Consider the following 21,513-nt stretch of genomic DNA (forward strand, 5'->3'; position numbering starts at 1 on the left):
TGAAGCAATAGTTTACATAAATAAGTGAAAGCTAAAGGTTCCTTGGAGGAAAACCCAATCTTCTCCGTAGGCTTTGACGCACTTCCTTCACATCTTTCACCTATTCTCCATTTGCAAATATGAAAAGATAATGAAAAAAAAAAAAAAAAAAATTGGAAAAGGAAGAACAAGTCCGATATTCACCTATTTTTCATTTGTAAATATAAAAGGAAAAATGATCCTATAAGACTTTTTCCTACCTATGTGTAGAGGACTCTAAACGATCATCATTAAATTTGATGGATTTATAGAAAAATCAATTCCTATATATATGTGATAATTTTTTTTAAAGATGTGTGTCAATTTTAATGGTGATATTTTAAAATCTTATATACATAAGTGGGAAAAAATCTTGTATCATTACTCATATGAAAAAATCCGGATCCTACACGCACGAGTGGAGTGAGGGTCACGCATGCGTGGGGGAGGGTCCTGTATGCGTGGGGAGGGTCCTAAGACCATTACTCATATATAAGGAGAATACAAAAGAACACAAACATAACTGAGAATAAGAGAGAGGAGAGAGAAATGCATATTTTCATAGCACAACATTGCACGCAAATTCTCAGGTAAGATGGGTGGGATTGAAGAGAAGAGCTTTCGGCGCTGAAAGAGAAGAGAGAGAGAGATGGGGTACCTCATTAATCCCAGAAGCATGCAGGAGACCACCAATGGCGCTGGCCCCTGCACCCACAAATAGAGAAGCAATCCCAAAAGCTTTGAAAGACATCAGGCCATCCCCACACCCCCTTCTGTAAGCAACAACTCCCATGGCCGCCTGCACTGAACCAGCAGCCACCCAATACCAAAACCCATTCCCATATTCCTCCATTAAAGCACTCTATGATAATCTAACCAACCCAAAATCCCACCTTTCAGTTCTAACAATCTCTCTTTATCTATCCTTTTTTGGGCAAGTTAGATTAGTGCTACGAGTTCTCTCTATTTTTGAGATTTTGGGGATTGATTTGATTGTTTTGAAGGTTTTTTGGGGGTTGATATGAGGATTTTGCTGAGACTTTACCGGTTCGATCCAAGGGTGGGTTGGATGGGGCAAAGAGTTATAGTGAGAGAAGGAAAACTTTTGTGAGAGAGAGAGAGATTACAACCGAGATAAAATAGTATCATGTAGTGGCTTTCATGGGGAAAGAGTTGTAGTGAGAGGAAGGGAAACTTGGGTTAGAAAGAGAGTGACCGAACTTACAGTCAAAAGGAAAGCCTAGAGAGAGAAAAATTCAGGAAGGAGAGAGACACCAGTGCCATGTTATGGGGTTACTGCTTATTGGAGAAGTATGGCAATGGAATGTCCTTATCTTTTCATGAAATCAAAAGAAATTCCTTTAGATGGCCAAGGGATTTACTGAAAGGTTAGGGTAGTTTCGATCATTTTATCTTCTCTTTAATCAAAACGCCGTTACTTTGCAGGACGAGAAGTTTGGGAAGTCAGCTTCCCCATGGCTCGAAGAAACCCCTCAATCACTTTTTTCCTGATTTTATTGGTGAGGATTCTCTCTCTCTCTCTCTCTCTCTCTGTCTCTCCTTTTGGGTTTTCACTTTTTTGTCCAAATTTATAGTCTTTCATAACTTATTGGAGAATTTAGAGTAGCAACTAGCAGATTTCTCCAACACTAGCTAACCTACTAACTGTTTCCCAATTTTTCCATTTGGGTTTTTCATGTTCTTGTTGAAAGTACACTCTTTGAAGTTTGAACAGTTATTTGCACCATTCTTACTCTTATTTCTGATTTTTTCACTCTCTGAGTACCAATAGTAGAAATGAAAGAGCCCATCTTCCTCTTGGGTCTCTCTATCCTAGTGAAATCACCAGTCCTCTAAGATTTATTTGGAAAAAAAAAAAGAGACCACCTTTTTAGTCTTTTTCCTTTTGCTTTGCCAATTTCTTTTACTTCACATATTACTTCCCTGCTTTTCTTCTCTGATGTATTTCATTGCCCTATGGGGTTCAAATTATTTATCAGACTGTGGTGCAAAAAGGTGGGGTTTTGGGGGACTTCCCAATGGTGGTGAGCACATGGCCCTTTAAAGAGGCAGTTAGAGCAGCTTGGAAGGCAGTTGATAGGGGGCTCTCTGCTTTAGATGCAGTTGTAGTGGGGTGCTCAGCTTGTGAGGAGCTTAGATGTGATGGCACTGGTAATGAATTTTTGCTTTCCTAATATAAAGAAGCTAAGGTTTTAGTACTATGATTCTTTTGTTTTGTCCAATTGCTTTATAAAAATGAAAAAGCTCATAATTTTGGGCTTATAAATGTGGAAAGAACATCATACTCAAAACATTCGAACTCAATTTAATATGTTGGTACCAAATTCATACCATAATATAATGGACTGTATGGTCATCTGTGATTGTGGTATTTTTATTTCATTGTTGCTATTTATTTCTTTCATCTCCATAGGTTTTGTGCTACTAGAAGCCATCGATGTCATCTTCTTTCATCCATGGATTTCTTCACTTGTTTAGGATGAAAACCTCTGGATTTGACAAGTGTTCATTATCATTAATTTCGTGTAATTAATCCTGGATTTCACTTCTTGGTTTTTCTGGTCTGAGAACTTGTAATTCATGAACTATGCCTCCATTTTGTTCTAATGTACTATGTAATCCAAATTAATTGGATAATATTTTATCGATTTCTGTCCTGAAAATGAATCTTCCTCTATTTTTGGGTAATAATGGACAAGCATGCCTTTTTTTTTTTTTTTCCTTTCAAATTTTTGGATAGCCTGTATTTGTATTCTAGTTACAGTCATTATCTGATGAGGAAATGACGATTTCAATGGTGAGGCATGGCATATCAGTAATTTGGAAGCTATGAATCAACGTAAAGGAAGACTTCTGCTTCATTATTATTAACCAAGTTATAGATGAAAACACAAGGTCACTCATAAATGACAAAATTTAAAACTAATCAATCAAAATTCCAAGGGAAAATTGTTTCATGTGGCGGGGACCAGAGCTACAAAGCATCCATCTTAAATATGGATGCAAATAGGAGGTCCATCTAAAAACAATTGAAACCAATGGTCCAAATGCTTTCTTACTAAAATTATTATTTTTTATTTTCAAAATTTATTTATTTTTTCATATTCATGATCTCCATGTTAGAGATTACATGTCCTTAAAAATTAGGTCCAAAAATCCATCTCAAAAATATATTTTTAAGAGGTGACTCATTTCTACATGGACTCATAGAAACCGTGTCCAGTTCTAAAATATCAAAGCTCTTGTTTAGAGGTTTGGAATGCAATTCCTAAGAGATGAAATAATCCATGAAATTTCTAATACAACATCAACTGAGGAAAGAATTGGAATTCAATGTACTTTTAAACTTTGACAGTGAGCTTCTTGAGCTCCATACGGGTTTGGCTGCCTATTGACTACAGATCACAAGCACCAATTTCGTTTGAGTTTTGAACTCAACTTCAGGTTTTTTTACCTACTTATCATGAAATGAAATGCAATACAGGAAGCAACTTGAGTATAATTTGAGTTTTGAACTCAACGTTAGGTTTTTTTACCTACTCATCATGAAATAAATTGCAATACAACAAGCAACTTGAATATAATTTTTATTTTTCTTCGCTACCATGAGTTGATAATGGGATCGTCTAGAATGAGATTTTTTTTGTCCCTCCTTTCCTGCTGATGAATAGAATATGGTATTTATCTGAAATTCTCCTAATGCAAAAGAATGTGGTTTGAGGTGTGAATAGTTGGGCCTGGTGGGAGCCCAGATGAGAATGGAGAAACCACAATCGATGCAATGGTCATGGATGGGGTACACCCCTAAAGCCCAAAACTCATTCTTTACTTTCATTTTAATTGATGTCTACTCTCTAAAGTGTTCTCTACTTTAAGGAAAATGGTAGACAACAATGGAGGTTGGTGCTGTTGCAGCAATGAGATATGTCAAAGATGGCATCAAAGCTGCACAATTAGTTATCAAACACACCGAACACACTCTACTTGTGGGGGAGAAAGCCTCTGAATTTGCCATTGCCATGGGCCTTTCAGGACCTATGAACCTGAGTTCAACAGACTCTATGGATAAATGGATGAAATGGAGGGAAAATTCTTGTCAACCCAACTTCCGTGAGAATGTCTTCCCTATCAAAGGTTGTGGCCCTTATAGTCCAATTAGTGCAGCATCTGGTTTGAGAGATGATCCTAAGGGATTACACTTAGGGGAAGGGAACTGTGGAGTAAGTGATCCATTAAGAACTGTGTCTTCGAGATCTGTTCCTGTGGGCCCCCGTAACCATGATACCATCTCCATGACTGCAATTGATAAAGTAAGTAGCGTAATTTGGTTATTTATTTTGGAGTCAAGTTGGGCTTTCCCTCTGCATAAGCACTGGGAAGTTTACTTGGCCAAAAAAAAAAAACTGTGTATATGTTTCTGCCCCTGGTTTAAAGTTATAGCAACTAACTCTTATGGGGTTAACCATGGCATGTAACGCTTATTTGGTTATTTATTTTGAAGTCAAGTTGGCTTTCCCTCTGCATAAGCACTGGGAAGTTTACTTGGCAAAAAAAAAAAAAAAAATGTGTATATGTTTCTGGCCCTGGTTTAAAGTTATAGCAACTTATGCGGTTAACCATGGCATGTAACCCCTATCTGTTGTAATCTCTCTCTCTTCTCTCTCTCTCTCTTTCTCTCTCTCTCTCTCTCTCTCTCTTTCTCCATATATATATATATATATATGGAAGATACTACTGTTAACCAGTGGGCTAACAGGAAGATATGAGCCCAATGGCCCAGATTGAATCTGGGCCGATTTGACAGTCACGACCTCATTTCGTATTTGAATTTTAATATTTTTCTACAAATCCAAATCCCTTGAAATTTTAGGCATGTGTTCTTCTCATCAAGGTGTACCTAATAAAAATATTTTAAAAATAATTTGTAAAAAAAATATTGACCAAAATACTCTTGAAACATTTTACGGGTATTTTGGTCAATTTAATTCGTGTAAAATATTTTTTTGATATTTTTATTAGATTCTACTATTTTTGAGAACACACGTCTAAAATTTAAAGTTTTGGATTTGTAGAAAATAAAATAAAATTCAAACACGAAATGAAGTTGTGACCGTCAGATCGGCCCAGATTCAATCTGGGCCGTTGGGCTTTATATCTTTCTGATAGCCCACTGACTAACAGGAAGATTTTCCTATATATATATATATATATATATATATATAAAAGGGAAAAAAAAAAACCATTTTCACTCCACCTGGTCCTAGATTGAACTTAACACTTAACCACAGCTAATCCCAGCGGAAAAATACGATGATGTTTTTAGCAATGGACCATATAAGGTCAAAAATATGTTTCCTTTTAGCTTTGAGTACCATTCATGAATGTCTGCAATTTTCTTACCTAAAGGATGTGATTTTCTTATAGGAAGGACACATTGCTGTTGGTACATCAACAAATGGAGCAACTTTCAAGATCCCTGGTAGGTGAGTTCTGGAGTTCCTATGTCCTTTCTTTGTGTATATTGCTTTCCAGATTTTTTAAGGAAGGAAGCACAAGAAGAATATGAAGAATTTGTAAGATTTCTATGCCCTGATATGTAAACCCTCGATTTCATGTCATGACTACCAGGAAATTTGACTGCAACTCTTGTTATTGAGAGATGCCTAGTTCCTCATCCTTTTCAAAGTGTTCAATACAATGCTAGAGTCCTTTTGTTTCATACTATTTATTTTGTAATATAGAAATGCAATGGGTATGCGACTGGTATATTACATTTTGTGCATAGATTGATTTGTGGGTTTTTTTTTAAAAAAATAAAATCTATGAAATTGATAAGATTTAGTAACTGAGTGATGTTACAACTGCATAGTCATGAGAATATATGAATTCCATCACCCAATTTTATTTCATCATATGTAAGCTTCCATCTGTTTGTTTCCAATGGTCGTATAAAGCACTTCATTCAAGGTAAAGGATTTATATCATGATGTATAGCATATACTTGATTTATCAGTATCAACTATCAAGAGATACAAATCAAATACTGACAGGGCACCCATTGAGGAAGTAGGGATGAGATTCTCAACCTCATTTTAATTTATACGTTATTTGTTTCGATAGACTTGTTCCTTTTCACTGACAGGTGCTAAATCTTTCTAAACACAAAGCTGAGCCCTGCGTGATTTAGCAGAGCAGTTGATTTACTAGCTCTATGGATATCTTTCTTGAAGTTTGTCCTTTGTGACTCAAAATTGTTCGCTGAGATCTCCTGAAATCCATTTTCTATCCATTGTTCCTTCTTTCTCTAAATAAAGATGCTTGAGCTTGAATTATCACTGGTTCTTTCAGTCGAAATCCTTCTATTTAGGCTTTATCGATATTCTAACTAATTCTTATCCACCCATTGGGTTCTCCTCCTTGTTTGAGCATATTAGATAGATCTAGTGTTTTTTATAAGCATTTAAGTGTGGGCTTTTATTTTCTGCCATCAATAGCATGCAACTTGAAAAAGTATACTATGATCCATATGATCATGGAAGGTATTATCACCGTCCAAGCAAGTGATGGACGGTGAATGGAATGTACTACATGGATAAGGTCATATCTCTCTCTCTCTCTCTCTCTCACACACACACATACACACACACACCCCATTAAGTGGATGATAATAGCTATTACAGCCATGCTTTTTCTGTGATCGTATGGATCATAGTGGACTTCCCTAATAGGCAAACACAGAATTAATGCAAGACCTTTGTCAAGGAGTTACTCAGTTTCGAAGGCTTTGGTTTAGAAACATAGAAATTTCGAACAAAAATAGATAAATAAATAAAGGATGGTTTGCTTTCAGGGTGGGTGATGGGCCAATTGCAGGATCTGCAGCGTATGCTGATGATGAAGTCGGAGCTTGTGGTGCAACTGGGGATGGTGACATCATGATGCGCTTCCTTCCATGGTAATCTTTGTGTGCGTGTGTATGAGAGAGAGAGAGAGAGGGTGCAAAATATCATAGAGAGAGATTGGTGACAAGGTTAACGACGAGAGAGAGAGAGAGAGAGAGAGAGAGAGAGAGACTCATTTTAGTAGGAGATGAATTTCTTTTTCGAACTTGCAGTTATCAAGTTGTGGAGAGCATGAGGCTGGGCATGGACCCAAAGCTTGCAGCTGCTGATGCAATCTCACGGATTGCTCGCAAATTCCCAAGCTTTGTTGGAGCAGTTTTTGCCGTCAACCGAAACGGGGTCCATGCAGGCGCCTGCCATGGTTGGACATTTCAATATTCAGTAAGAAGTTCAAGCATGGAAGATGTGCAAGTCTTCACTATTCTGCCATCTTGAGATAAATTATTGTTATCAAGGTGTGGGGAGAGCGTGTTGTGGTGCTTTGGTTGAAGACCCCATTGCTTTATGAGTTACAATAATCAAATAGAGATGTATTTTTTGCCAACTTCCGAGAGAGAGAGAGAGAGAGAGAGAGAGAGAGAGGTAATTGCTGCAACATACTTGCAAAACCATGGTTTTGTCTGTTATTTGGGCCTCCTATTTTAAGTTTCCAAGGGCTAAGACAATTAACCAAAACAAGAAAAAAAGAGGTGAGAAGACCACAACTTTTAAGGCTATCAACTATTTGTGGCTTAGCATAATATGCTTTAAAGAGATGTAGTGTTCAGGTGTTTCACGGAACGGGTCATATACTTCACTGCATTGCTCAACATATTTGTGAGTTTTGCTCTGGAATTTTTATATGGTTTTGTATGCCAAGAGGGCAGTTAATTTCGGGAAAATTTAACATTATCTCAAGCGATCAGCTTTGCTTATGGCCCGTTTATGATCTTTTTACGGTTTTTCTTGAAATGTGACTTCCAGAAATATGAATCGAGGGAACCAAATGGGCCCTTATTGAATACATTTCTCCTAGATTTCGGTTTACACCGGACACCCTCGCTGTGTAATTACTTAGAATTGACCAATATATGTTTAGGAGTTCAGATGTTTTGTAATGGGGTTGCGATTGTGGTGGTAGCACCTTCTTGCTACAACCTAGGTTTCTATTCCAACTGATGCATCGAAAGCCACTAACTATTTTTAAAACGGGTAGGGTCTTTATTCTCTACTAATCCATGCTAACGTAGGTTTGCTTTTGGCTTGGATCAACCCCAATGGAGTCTATCGTTCCTTTGTAAGAGTCAAGTATGGTACTTCATACACCTCCAAGTTCATAATACAAAAAGAGGTCGTTCTTTTTGGTGAAAAAACTTGAGGGAAGAGATGGACCCTTGATACCAATGCTGAAAAAACTTGAGGGAAAAGATGGATTTACTCTTAGGATTAAGAGTGTCTTTTGATTATCGATCGTAAAGATCATGCTTTTACCAGAACTGTAAGAATTCTGTAAATTTCTGTGTACCTCTTCATGATTATAAAACCCTTCTTAAAGAGGGATGGAGGAGGTTGTTCTCCAACGTTCAGTTTCCTCCTGAAATTTTTGAGAAAACGGGGCTCTGTAATCCTGGGAAGTGGGTGGTTACTTTCTAACCGTTAAATAACAACACTTTCTCTCTCTAAGAAGCCTCCTTTTTTTAGTGATAAGCATTAAATTATAAGAGAGAAATACTGCAAGGCCCCATGGCTACACATACGTACCAACATCTCCCACTCGGTCATGAAGGCCAGATATATTGAAATATCATAAAGTCTTTACCACTTAATGAATTTAACATTTATGTACATATTTTTGTCTTGAGGTTTTCACGCAAGTGCGGTTATACATCTCATAACAAAAAATATCTAAAGTCATGTCATGGTTTTTCACGCTAATGCGGTTTTTCCTCTCATAACCACGACATTAAAAAAATATCCCATTTAGGAGTTCCTGATTTAAATATTTTTAAGTCCCATCAAAACTACATGCTTTGATAATATTTCTGCACTCAATCTCTTTGTTACAGCAATCATATCTAAAGATGGCAAATAACTTACAATTATTTCATTCTTTCCAATAATATCAGAAATATAATGATAATCAATTTCAATGTGCTTACCCTTGGAACTAGAAGCTTCATTTCGAATTGATGAAATAACAGCTTGATTATCATAAATAACTTTAACAGGTTCGTCGGCTATATCCAATTTCAAATCATTTATGAAGTGTTTAATCCAGACGGCATAAGTTGTAGCAATGCTACAAGCAATATACTCGGCTTTTATAGTATACCGAGTTACACAACCTTGTTTCTTACTAGACCAAGAAACACATCCACCACCAAAGAGGAATACAATTCTTGAGGTTAATTTTCTATCATCTGGGTTTCCTACAAAATCTGCATCAGAGTACCCAGTAACCTCTAAGTTGTCAGCTTGGAAGCACAACTTGTAATTTTTAGTTTTTTGAATATATCTGAGTATCTTTTTTACAGCTTGTCAATGAGCCATCCCAAGATTATTCTAAAATCTACTTACAAGACCATATGCATGACTCAAATCAGGTTTTGTACACAATATGGTATAATTTATGCATCTTACAGCTTGAGCATATAGAATTCTTTCAATTTCAGCTTTGTCACTATCATTTAATGGACACATTTTCTTTGATAATTTTAAGCTTTTATAAACATGTGTATCTATGGGCTTGCAATTTTCCATCTTAAATCTCTTTAAAACACAAAAGTCTTGAACTTCTAGCTCTTGTTATCTTAATATCCAATACATATGAGGCTTCTCCTATATCTTTCATCTCAAAATGAGAACGTAGCCATGATTTGATATGGTTAATCATGTCAATATCATTACCGGCTATCAAAATACCATCCACATATAGTGACAATATAACAAAATTGCTCCCACTGTTCTAAATATATACATAATGGTCTAACCTATTGGCTATATAACCAATTTCAGTGATTGCATTATGAAAAGTAAAGTACCATTGCCTAAAAGACTGTTTTAGATCATATAAAGATTTCTTAAGTTTATATACTTTGTCTTCTGGGCCTTTAATTATATATCCTTCTAGTTGTTTAATATATATATCTTCTTTTAATTCACCATTTAAGAAAGCTATTTTGACATCCATCTGAAATAATTCTAGATCATAATATGCAACTAATGCAAGGATGATCCTAATAAATGAAAATTTTTCTATTGGAGAATAAGTTTCTATATAATCTGTACCCTCCCTTTGGGTAAAATCCTTTAGCTACCAACCTAGCTTTATATTTATTAATGGATCCATTTGCATTAAGTTTTTTCCTTAGGACCCATTTGTAACTGATGGCTTTTCTATCTTTAGGGAGCTCAACGAACTGTCAGACTTGATTTCTTTTAATAGAATCAAGTTCATCATCCATGGCTTGAGTCCACTTAGCTGAGTCATGTGAACTAATAGCTTCACTGTAGCTACGAGGTTCATCTATTGTATCATCACTCATTGAAGAGTAATTATCTTCATTCATAAATACATAAAATTCTTCTAAAGTCGTAGGTGGGGCTTTAGTTCTTTTAGGCCTATCTGGTATACTTGATTCAATTGAATCATTCTAACCAAATGTAGAGGGAGTATGAGAAACAGGGTCTTCCAGGCCCATATATTTATCAATTTCTTGTAAGTCAATAGGCTTATTTAAAATATTTTCATCATCTATATTTTCTAAGAAATGAGCATCACGACTCTCTATTAATGATCTAGTATCATGGTTATAGAATCTATACCATTTAAAATTTTCTGAATAGTTTATAAAAGAGCATTTTATAGTTTACTTTGTAATTTATCTCTATTTTGTGGTGGTATAAGCACATGTGCCCAAGAACCCCAAACTTTCAAGATAGTAAGGTCAGGTTTCTTACCTGTCCATAATTCATATTGGGTCAAGTTTATAGATTTAGTGGGAACACGATTAATGATATATATTACAGTGTTGAGAGCTTCACCTAAAAAATGAGGTGATAAATTTGAATGGCTCATCATGGACCTAACCATGTCCATTAGAGTTCTATTTCTCCTTTCAGCTACACCATTTAGTTGTAGTGTATATGACATAGTTGTTTGGTGAATTATACCATGCTCCTTACAAAATTCAAAAAATAAGGCGGAGTAATATTCACCTCCGCTATCTGTTCGAAGAATTTTAATATGTCTACCTAACTGATTTTCTACCTCAGCTTTATATTCTTTAAATATTTCTAATGCATTTGATTTCTTACTAATTAGGTATAGATATTCATAATGTGAATAATCATTTATAAATGTTATGAAATATTCCATACCTCTATGTGTTTTCACATTTAATAGGCCACATATATCAGAGTGAACAATACTAAGTAGTTCACTAAACCTTTTCCCTTTAGGGAAATGCTTATTAGTTAATTTACCAGAAATACATGGCTCACATGTTTCGAACACAATTTCTCCTAAATTGGGGAGCAATCATCTTTTAATCATTTGATTCCTTTTGTCTTTATTTATATGTCATAATCTTAAGTGCCATAAATATGAATCATCCAGACACATAAAAGCATCAAAAGAAACATCAATATAACAAAAAAAGGATGAATTTTCATTAATATTCAGTCGGTACAAATTGTTCACTTTAGTATCGTACACCAAAGCTCTAGAATGCTTCCCAATGGTAACCCGACCAGACTTGAACATTATTTCATAACCCTTGTCATCTAGCCTTGGGACAAAAATCAAATTACGCCTCCTATTAGGCGCATACAATGTATCAGTCAATAAGAGATTTATTCCGCCTGGTAAACACAGCTTGAAAGTACCAACACTTAGTACATCGTAGTAGGTTTCAATTCTTATATAAATCCGCTGGTTACCGGCTGTAATCTCTTTCAATTCTGTGAATCCATCCTTGGTCCTTGAGACATGTCGAGTAGAGGTTGAGTCGACGCACCAATTTCTCAAGTCATGATCAGCAACTATTGATTCTAGGACTACGGAGATCAAGTCCTTTATCTTAATTTGATTTCGAACAAGGTTGTTATTTTGGTTCATATTTTTATTTTTCAATTTAGAACAATTAAACTTGATGTGCCATTTCCTTAGAATAAAAACAAGTCTTTTCAACCTTATTCTTTTGATTTTTAAAATTTCTCCTCATTTACTTATACCTAGTATTTTTCTGATAATTAAAAGGTTTCTTGAGGATCTGAGAAGATGAAACTTTGAGCAAAGTGGAGCTCATTTGATTTCTTCCTCATTCTTTTCTCAGCTTCAATACTAAGATGCATGAGAAGATTTAACATGGTTATCCCTTGTGCAGAATGGTTCAATGCAATTACAACATTCTCCCAAGATCGAGGGAGACTGTTAAGGACAATGGACACTTGCATGCGATCGGGGACTGGATTCCTAACTGCAGCAAGGTCCTTTGCGAGCACTATCATTTTATTGACATGCTCAGTCACTAAGTCCGTTTCTTTCATTCTGCAAGAATTGTATTTTTCTAACAACAATTGTACATGGGTCTCAGAAGTGGTCTCATACTTTTCAGATAGGGCGCCTATCATACTTTGAGCTGTGGTATAATCCTCAAAGACTCTAATTAAATCATCTTTCATAAAGCTCAATATAGTATTCTTAGCTATTTTGTCATCTTCTAACCATTTTTTAAGTCTCCTTCTGGCTTGACCATTGGCATTAGGCTCTAAAACTGGTGGTTCTGTTTCTAAGACATAATCTACCCTATCTTGAAAAAGAATATATCCATTTTTTTTTTTCCACATACAAAAATTGGTTCCATTGAGTTTTTTAAGTTTGGATAATTCTGACATGACTAGCTTAGATGCCATTTTAAATTTTTTAGATAATACCTAAAAGTTAAACAAATTTAATTGTGTTTAAGAAAAGGCTGTCTGCTAGCTAAATCAACAAGTTTGTCGACTCTCAGTGAGCTGCAACTTCAAAAAAAAAATTTCTCGAATAGTTTATGTTCACACTACTGTGATGCAACAAAAAATTAATAAAGTAAGGTAACAACTACTTTTATGCCAATTCTTGCATAAGAATAATTTTCATAAATATGTGAATATGTCTTGGCACAATATAGAGAGTCTACAATGATATTTGATATTTTTCAACAAAAAATATGGCATTGCATAATCACAAAAAAAAAAAAGGACAATTCACAAAATCAAGATCATGAAATTTTCTAACTTAAAGAGACCAAAGCATAGGATAACTATGCAATGCAGTGACAATTATTATGTAAATAAAATATGTCGAAAATCCCTAAATTATAGGTCACAAAATAATAATAATAATAATTATATGCAATTGATATGTAAGCCTTTACTCTAATAGAATTGGAGTGTGCATAATCAGATTCAATAATAATAATGATATGCACTAATTTTCAGCAACAAAAAGATGAAAGAAAGAAGATGCCAGCCACCCGATTTTCAGCAGTCCACGGTTAGTAAAAAAATATATAACAATACGTAAATTTAGATACTCAGCTACCTTGCGTAGAGTAGAAGAACTTTTTTTTTTTTTTTACAGTCTTTATAACTTACTATTATTATTATTATCATTAATAATTTTATTAGAAAATAGAGAGAAGAATTATTTGCCTTATTTTCTGTGGGCTCAAGTATGTACTGTATCAGCAACTTGTATCAGCAACATGATCTGAGAGAAAATAATTACACAACTTTTTCTACTCTAGAGAGAGAACCTAATATTGAGGCGTAGAGAGCGATCCTAATATTGAGGCATATGCTAAGTTAATATAATTCTTCTACAACAAGCTTAAACTTATTTTTCTCTCTTCCTATTCTTTTGATGATTGTTCTAGCGTCTCTATCTTTTTAATTTTTCTCTAACAGATGACTCATCCGAGTACCCTATGATCACATAAACCAAACGCAATCTAGAGAGAGAAAATATGGCAAAAGAATTTATGGAGAGAAAATATTCCAGAACCAACAATACCAATAAAAACAAACACTGAATCTCAAATGAAGAGCAATAAATTAAGAGAGAGAAAATTATAAAAAATAAATAAATTCAGACTATTAAATTGAAGGTTAGAAAAAAAAAATTACAGCAAGATATACGTGAATGACAAAGAACAATATCAAAGTTACTGTACATTAAACTCAGAAAAAAAAAAAAAAAGATATTAAATGCCAAATTTTTTTTTGGGACCTATAGGTTATGAGCCCACCACGCTTCCACAACGTGCTCTGATACCAATGTTGAACAAACTTGAGGGAAGAGATGGACCCTTGATACTAATGTTGAAAAAACTTAAGGGAAGAGATGGACCCACTCCTAGGATTAAGGGCAGTGTCTTTAAACTATCGATAGCAAAGATCATGCTTTTACCAGAACTGTGAGAATTCTATAAATTTCTGTATATCGCTCTATAGCCGTGAAAGCCTGCTTAAAGAGGGATAGAGGGGTCATTCTCCAACGTTCGGCTTTCTCTTGAAATCTCTAAAAAAACATGGCCCTGTAATCCTGAAAAGTGGGTGCCATACTTTCCCTTTTTAGTGATAAACATTAAATTATAAGAGCGAGAAATATTGCACATTTAAAGGCCCCATGTCCATACACATATCAACACTTTCGAGGTCCCCATACTCATTAATCCTAACATTGAATGGATTGGGTATTCACCTTATCAATTATCAAATCAATGATTAGTTATATTGAGTACCCAAACCAAATAAAATAAGACAAAATCTAATATTTGTCAGGCTATTGTTATCCTGTTTTTTATAATCAATGGAGTAAGATATCGATCATTCAAATCAATTCCCTTAATTGCATGATGGACTCTCTTGAAAAAGCATTGGCACATGTGTAAACGAGGTGCTCTACCTATCAGAGCTATAGCCAAGAAAAAGTTCTCGAGTTGCTTAGAGTTCTCCAGGACAAAGTTTATACAAGGCATCATTCTTGAAGCACAAATGCAGGCGCATATTAGAAGCTCATGGCAAAAGATTTTATTGTAATGACTATCTAATCGATCATCTTGAGCTCAAGATGAATGAATATAAAAAAAGAGAAGTCCTAAAAGTAAATATTGTAACACATCATATAGAAGGTTCATTTTTTGAATTTTTTTTGTAAGTGTATGTAGATCTACACTATTTTTATAGCTTTAAATTTTATAATTAGTAGTAAAAATGGAAATCACTTTAAGTGGGTATAATAGAAAGGATGAGAGTAAAATTTGGGAAGGATTTGGAATTAGAAAAATATTGTGAAACTTGAGATTGGAAAAAGCTATTTCATGATGTAAAATAACTTCCTCTGATGGGGAGCTGTTGGCAATAGGGGTTCAAAGAGGACCGGTAACAACACTATTTGACTTTTTTTAGTTTTTGCTGTGGGCTAAATTACTCTTTATCTCTTTTTAATTGAGCACAGTTTCTATGAGTCCATGTGGAAATGAGTCACCTTTTCAAAATCGTTTTTTGAAAGGGTGCGGTTTGTATAGAGCTTAGGCTCTAAACAATCAAATTAGAGCCTACCTTCAAATAGTATCGAGAAATATGATTTCAATACTGGAAATATTAGCGATAGCCTTAAATTATATTTTTATCTTTATTTATAAAGTTCAAAGATTAAAAAATAGTGTAGATTGATAGATCTATAAAAATTTGAAAATCTTGAAAATTGACGGTCTAAAAATACGTTATAAAATACACTATTTACAAAACTTGAAATCCATTTTTTTTCTCATGTCGATGTATCTTGATGTCGAGATGATCAATTTAAGGATATTTGGGCATCAAAACAACTTCTAGTGAAATTTTTGAGGTAGGCTCAAATTTGATTGTTTAGAGCCTCGGCTCCATATAAACCTTTCCCTTTTTGAAATGGATGTTTGGACTTAATTTTTAAGGACAAGTAATCTTTATCGTGGAGATCATGAATATGAATAAATAAATAAATTTTGAAAAATAATAATTCTATTAACAAAACATTTGGACAGTTAGTTTCAATTGTTTTTAGATGGACTGCCTATTTGCATCCATCTTTAAGATCGATGCTTTATACCTTGGGGACTGCAAATGTAGAAATGTGGTCCATGTTGCATGAAACAATTTTCTTTTAATTAAATATAAAAATTTAACTCTAAAAATGTAAAAATTTTATGGATAAGGACACTATTTTATTAGTGAGAAGTTAGTTGATAATATGTGGAGACCTTTTTATTTTGATAGGGGAAAGGTTTCTATACTTCCCCTACAGCATCGAAGATCTATGCTTCCCCTACCATCCAGCCGTTAAATTTTGATCAAAAGAGCCACTCACTGTTTGATGTTAGATTCAACATCTCAAAGTATTTTATTTTTAGTTTTTGTTATACAAATTGTATGAATATGAAATTTGGTACGTGCCATTTTCTCATTGGGGCGCACCTATAAAAAATATTAAAAATAATTTTTTGATAAAATATAATGACCAAAATATCCCTTGAAATTTTCAAGGGTATTTTGGCTATTTTATTTTATCGGAATTATTTTTTTTTTATATTTTTCGCTAGTGCGAGTTTAATAGAGGATTGGACCTCCAAAATTTTGTGTCAAAATAATTTATAGAAAAAAATTAAAAATAAAATAGTGTAAAGACGTGACATTATTGGGCAATATTAACCATCCATTCAGAATGGACAGTTGGATAAGGAGAAGTACATAAGTTTTATGCTAGAGGGTGACGTTTGTATAAGGTGTAAACTTTATATTACTGGAATTAAGTTGATAATTTGGGAAGACGCACATTAAAACTATGCGGAAAGATGTTGTTTAAATGGCGGATGGCTTTATGATGTCATGACTATCTATTGTTAACCTATTTTAAAATGCTAAAAATGATATAGATCTGCCATGTCTACAAACTCTTAAAAATTTTCAAAACAGATAGTATAGAAAATGCATGACGTGAAAGTTTTTATTTTATTTATTATTTTTTGTTTTTACAATTTCTATATGTTTGAGATTGAGATGATTAATTCAAGTGTTTTCTAATAACTTTTTTTTTTTTTTTAGGTTTTGGGGTTGTGCTTTACTTCGATAGTATATGATTGACATATGATATAGACTTTTTCTTTTTTATAATAATGCCGTACCCCAAAGTAATTAACAAATAAACATTATTCTCTCTTCTTAGAATTTCTATAAACAGTAAAAAGTTACTATATTGAAAAATAAAAACTAGTCTGTGTATGAACTACCCAATACTCTCTCTCTCTCATCCTTTACATTAAGCAAGCACTTAGCAACCCTAACAAGAACACAGCTTTGTATTGAATATTTTTTTGCTAAAAAATTTGGGGCAATGAGGTTTCGAGAATTTAAAAAATGCTTAGCCGCATCATTATGGACTTAAAAACACCTTGAGTCCTGAAATACTATTGGAAAACTACTGATAAGCAATAAGATTTTTAACGTATCGTAATGTTTAGCTTGGTTATTACAATACTTAGAGTATTGTAATGCTTATCTGGTCATTACGGTACTTAAAGTACCATAATGCTTAGTCATTATAGTAATACGAATACCATGAAGACTATTTTGTTAAAAAAAAAAAACCAAAATTCAAGAAAAAAAAAGACGAAGTTTATGAAAGTTGAAGTTTTTTTTCCAATTAAATGAAAATTAAGATATATTTCTAATAATTTCTCTAGAAATAACTAGTGATTTGAAAAACATATCGGTTACACATATTGGGTGCCCCAAAAACCGGTCCCTATCGATGAATTGACGATTCGAGTCGTTGTTTTACTCTGTTAAAAAACAATGAATCCCTAAAAAAACAAGTGAAAAAATAGTGAAATGGCAAAAAAATCGGTATGAAAAAGTAAATCGACAATTTGGATTGCCGTTTTATTACAAAGAATCATCGTTTTACAGTGCGAAACTGCTGATTCTCTTATAGACTCGGTTATTTTCCTATGTATATGTAAAACCAGAATGGAGTGATCGATTCCTTGATCGTACGAGGCAATTATGTACATGTGTGTCTGTGAACTAAAGCTAGATTTGCTCCATGCCTTCTAAACTATACAATGAGAGAGAGGGGGAGAGAGATCTTCACATATTTGTGAGAATGGAACAAAAGAGATTTTCCTTAAGATCATTTTACACCTTTTCAAATAAGGGTGCAGTTTGTGTGAGGCCCTGAACAATCAAAGTAAAGCACACCTTCAAAATATGTCGAAAGTTGTTATTTTAGTATTAAAAATGTTCGGGATGGTTTGAAAATTTATAAAATTTTTAAAAATTTAAATGATGTAGATCGAGCATATCTATAAAAACTTAAAAATAGTAAAAATTGAAGTTCCAAAAAATACTCTATTTCTAAGACTTAAAAACCAATTTTCTCATTTCTATACATCTGGAGGTCAAGATTGAGGATTTTTTAGCATCAAAACAACCCCTTGTAATTAATTTTTGAGGGGAACCTTAATTTGGTTGTTTAGGGTATGAGCATTTTATCGGTCTTTATGCATATATAATTTGATTAAACAATCAGTACCAAGTTTACAATAACATCACAACCAGATAAAAAAAAAAAAAACTGATATTAGCATGTAATATTGTTGTCAATTCACTAACAAACCCTAAAACACTTAAAAATGATGTACCTGGAGACATAAAAAGGCGTCTTATAAATAATAAATCAGGAAGATACAGAGATTAAGGAGGAAATGATCAAATTTGAAGGCTTTTCATATTTGACCAAAAACTCCTCCCAAACATTTCTATTGAATGAGGCTTCTCATGTATATTTTGAAGTGTTGATTCGTCAAGGACTTTATCATCATAAAAGAGAGCCTCTTCTTTTTTTTCTTTTTTTTCAATTATTTGAGGTTAGTTATATAAATCATGATCCATTTTTATGCTCTATCAATAAAGCTATAAATCTCTATATATTTTCTCAATACTTCCAACCGTGTCTTTTTGGGCCATCCCTTCCCCTTTTAATAGAACGAAATTTGAAGTGAGAAGGTGTGAGAGAGAAAAAAATAGAGTTAAGGTGGTCATTTAGCAAAGGCATGATTCACCATTATGAAGTGCCAATTTTAGAAAAAGGAGGTAAATTTTTTTGAAATAAAATAAAAATATTTATATTTTTCAAGAGAAAATGATAGTTAAGTCAACTTGGCCCATGCATACGGCCTGGAAGTAAACAGCATTAAGAAAGCAAAAATTATTTAAGCGCATGTGCCCTTGGGAGCATATTGTACATTTACCTCTCAATCAAAACACTCGCTTATTTCAATCTTAAATTTTGCGATCTGCTTTAAAACACTGGATAAATAATTGACGAAAATAAATAAATAAGCAAACGTATTAAGTTAAGATCTGAATATCTGATCCGTGTACAATTTTAGGGCATTATTTTTTTTGCATGCATTCAAGGATTTACTAAGCAATTTTTATTCAGGATAGAGCCTAGGTTAAGTAGATAACAAACAGAAAATTTGGGGTCTCAAGAACAGTCCCAAGTAGGTTTTGCATGAAGGAGCATATGTACATTTTGCTCTTGTGGGAGAGTATAATCATTTTTTAATTCTTCTCATGCATGTTGCTTTCCAAATGAGATGGCATGAATCTTAGCCGTCAATTTCGTCCATGTGGTATCCCTAATGCATTTGGAATGAGCAGCCGAGCAGGTGGCTCCATGGTTATATAAATATAAAAGCACAAAGGCAAGGAAAAAGCTTATGCAGAAGTAAGGTGCACCCAAGAAATCCAATGGAAAAGAGTATTTCAAAATCGGAAAACCTTCCAATTGATCATCAAGGCATCGAGATGTTTCAATATAAGTAAATAAATAAATAAATAAATAAAAGATTTTCAAATATTAAAAATAGTACATCATGTAACAAGTTCTATAAATTATTAATTTTCAAGTGTTTATAGATTCGCTCGACCTACACCATTTTTTAAATTTTTAATTTCATAATACATTTGAACATAGATTTTCAAACCACACTTTGCCTTCTTTAAATGTTTTAATTTTAGTTTTTAAGGTTTTTTTATTCGATGGCTAGACTGTTTTGTTTGAGGATAAAAAATAAAGTTTTGAATATCTTAACACTATGGAGACAATACTCATGTCTAGTACTTTAGAAACTCAAACCTTTTTTAATATTGTTTTATCTACTCCCCACAAAAATATCTAATTTAATTCACATAAATCTAACATCCTTGATTCAAATTATACGTGACCACATCATGTTCGAAAAGCCGATTTTAGAATTAGCATTTGTATATGTGTCAACTGCTAATAACATAGCCTTATAACAAGGCCAATTCTACATAGAATGTTAATCACATGCCACGTATTGTACTTGATAAAAAGCTCGCGCTATAGAGAAGACACTAGCTATATTTACAGTAATTCAGGGGTGTGGTTCTCTTTCTAGGACTCCCTTCCTCCCCTTCAATTTAAAGTCTTAAAAATGATCTATTTTTTGCTCTAGACTATTCATTTCAATTCTTCACAGATCATCAAATGTATACCTATTTTTGAAACTCCAAACTCACGTAAGAGTCCAAAAAATATTTCAAGTGATTGAAGATGCGTTTCGAGTTCTAAAATCCTTTAAAACAAGGGTCAATGCATGGAAAATATATACAATATAACCATTTACTTTTGATATCAAGAGATCACAATCATTGTTGACTTTTAAAAAACCATGTTTGTGGTATTTGTATGACCCAAAATTTTACGCACACACTCTCTTCATCTCAATAATCAATCCCAAAAAAAAAAAAATTCAATTTGAATCCTAGATATAATCAAAATGAATCCCTTCCAAAAACGAATCTAGACCACTCATTTGGTGAATTTCAAGATCTTCGCCTTTATAAACTCAAAATCATTTTTTTTTTTTTAACATTATTCATCTAATGATAATAAAACCATCCAAAAAAAAATTAAAAATGAAAAAATCCTTCTAAGACTTGGATCTAAGCATCTCACCAAAATGGACAGCCTATGTTAATTGGGTTAAAAAATATTTTCTGGATTGTGTTTTCAATTTTATTCTTTTTTGTGATTGTTCATTAAAATAAAAAATATATATATTTCAAAATTTAGATAAAACAAATGGCCATAATATGGTTTTTGAAAGTTCTTGCATCATATTACTATGCAACTGTTGTATGAAATCATTGCCCTTGCATGAAATCATTGCCCTCTATGTGTGTGGGTATGTGTTATGGTTTTTGAAGGTTGTTGCATCATATTTCTATGGCATGAAATCATTGCCCAAGTGTGTGTATCATTGACGTTGCATGAAATCATTGCCCTGTGTATCATTGCCGTTGCATGAAATCATTGCCTGCGTGCGTGTGTGCATGTGGCGAGAGAGAAATCTGTGCATGTTCATACTATGCAAGTGAGGCGTCACTCATGTGCAAGTGTAATAAGGACAATTAAAGCATCCGAAGTTCACCAATCCAAAAAAATAAAATTCAATAAAGCCAAGAATACCAAACA

The 21,513-nt window shown here is 33.6% G+C and overlaps 1 protein-coding gene across 17 annotated transcripts; it reads left to right on the forward strand.

The window, feature by feature from the left end:
• The first annotated feature begins 537 nt into the window (after positions 1-537).
• LOC18442581 (N-terminal nucleophile aminohydrolases (Ntn hydrolases) superfamily protein) lies at positions 538-12,631 on the forward strand. Of its 17 annotated transcripts, none has more exons than XM_088855801.1 (8): positions 538-793; positions 1,465-1,538; positions 2,019-2,190; positions 3,771-3,835; positions 3,927-4,349; positions 5,464-5,522; positions 6,890-6,994; positions 12,308-12,631. In XM_088855801.1, coding segments are annotated over exons 2-8 (870 nt in total). In that variant the 5' UTR covers positions 538-793; positions 1,465-1,493; the 3' UTR covers positions 12,309-12,631. The 17 variants fall into 17 exon arrangements, with proteins under 17 accessions (XP_088711927.1, XP_088711930.1, XP_088711932.1 ...); XM_088855804.1 differs by having other exon boundaries at positions 5,464-5,518; XM_088855806.1 differs by lacking the exon at positions 12,308-12,631 and adding an exon at positions 7,154-7,485 and having other exon boundaries at positions 538-1,329; positions 3,916-4,349.
• The last annotated feature ends 8,882 nt before the right edge of the window (positions 12,632-21,513 follow it).

Source organism: Amborella trichopoda, chromosome 13, assembly GCF_054954075.1.
Source record: "Amborella trichopoda isolate Santa Cruz 75 chromosome 13, AtrichopodaSantaCruz75HAP2 v2.0, whole genome shotgun sequence".
In the NCBI taxonomy this organism is placed as follows: Eukaryota; Viridiplantae; Streptophyta; class Magnoliopsida; order Amborellales; family Amborellaceae; genus Amborella; species Amborella trichopoda.

Excerpts from the sequence above, each read along its gene's own strand:
- LOC18442581 (XM_088855799.1), top strand. The coding sequence starts at position 1,494 with ATGGCTCGAAGAAACCCCTCAATCACTTTTTTCCTGATTTTATTG. Across the intron at positions 5,523-6,889 it reads ACTTTCAAGATCCCTGGTAG|GGTGGGTGATGGGCCAATTG; the intron begins GTGAGTTCTGGA and ends GTTTGCTTTCAG. Across the intron at positions 6,995-7,153 it reads ATGATGCGCTTCCTTCCATG|TTATCAAGTTGTGGAGAGCA; the intron begins GTAATCTTTGTG and ends TCGAACTTGCAG.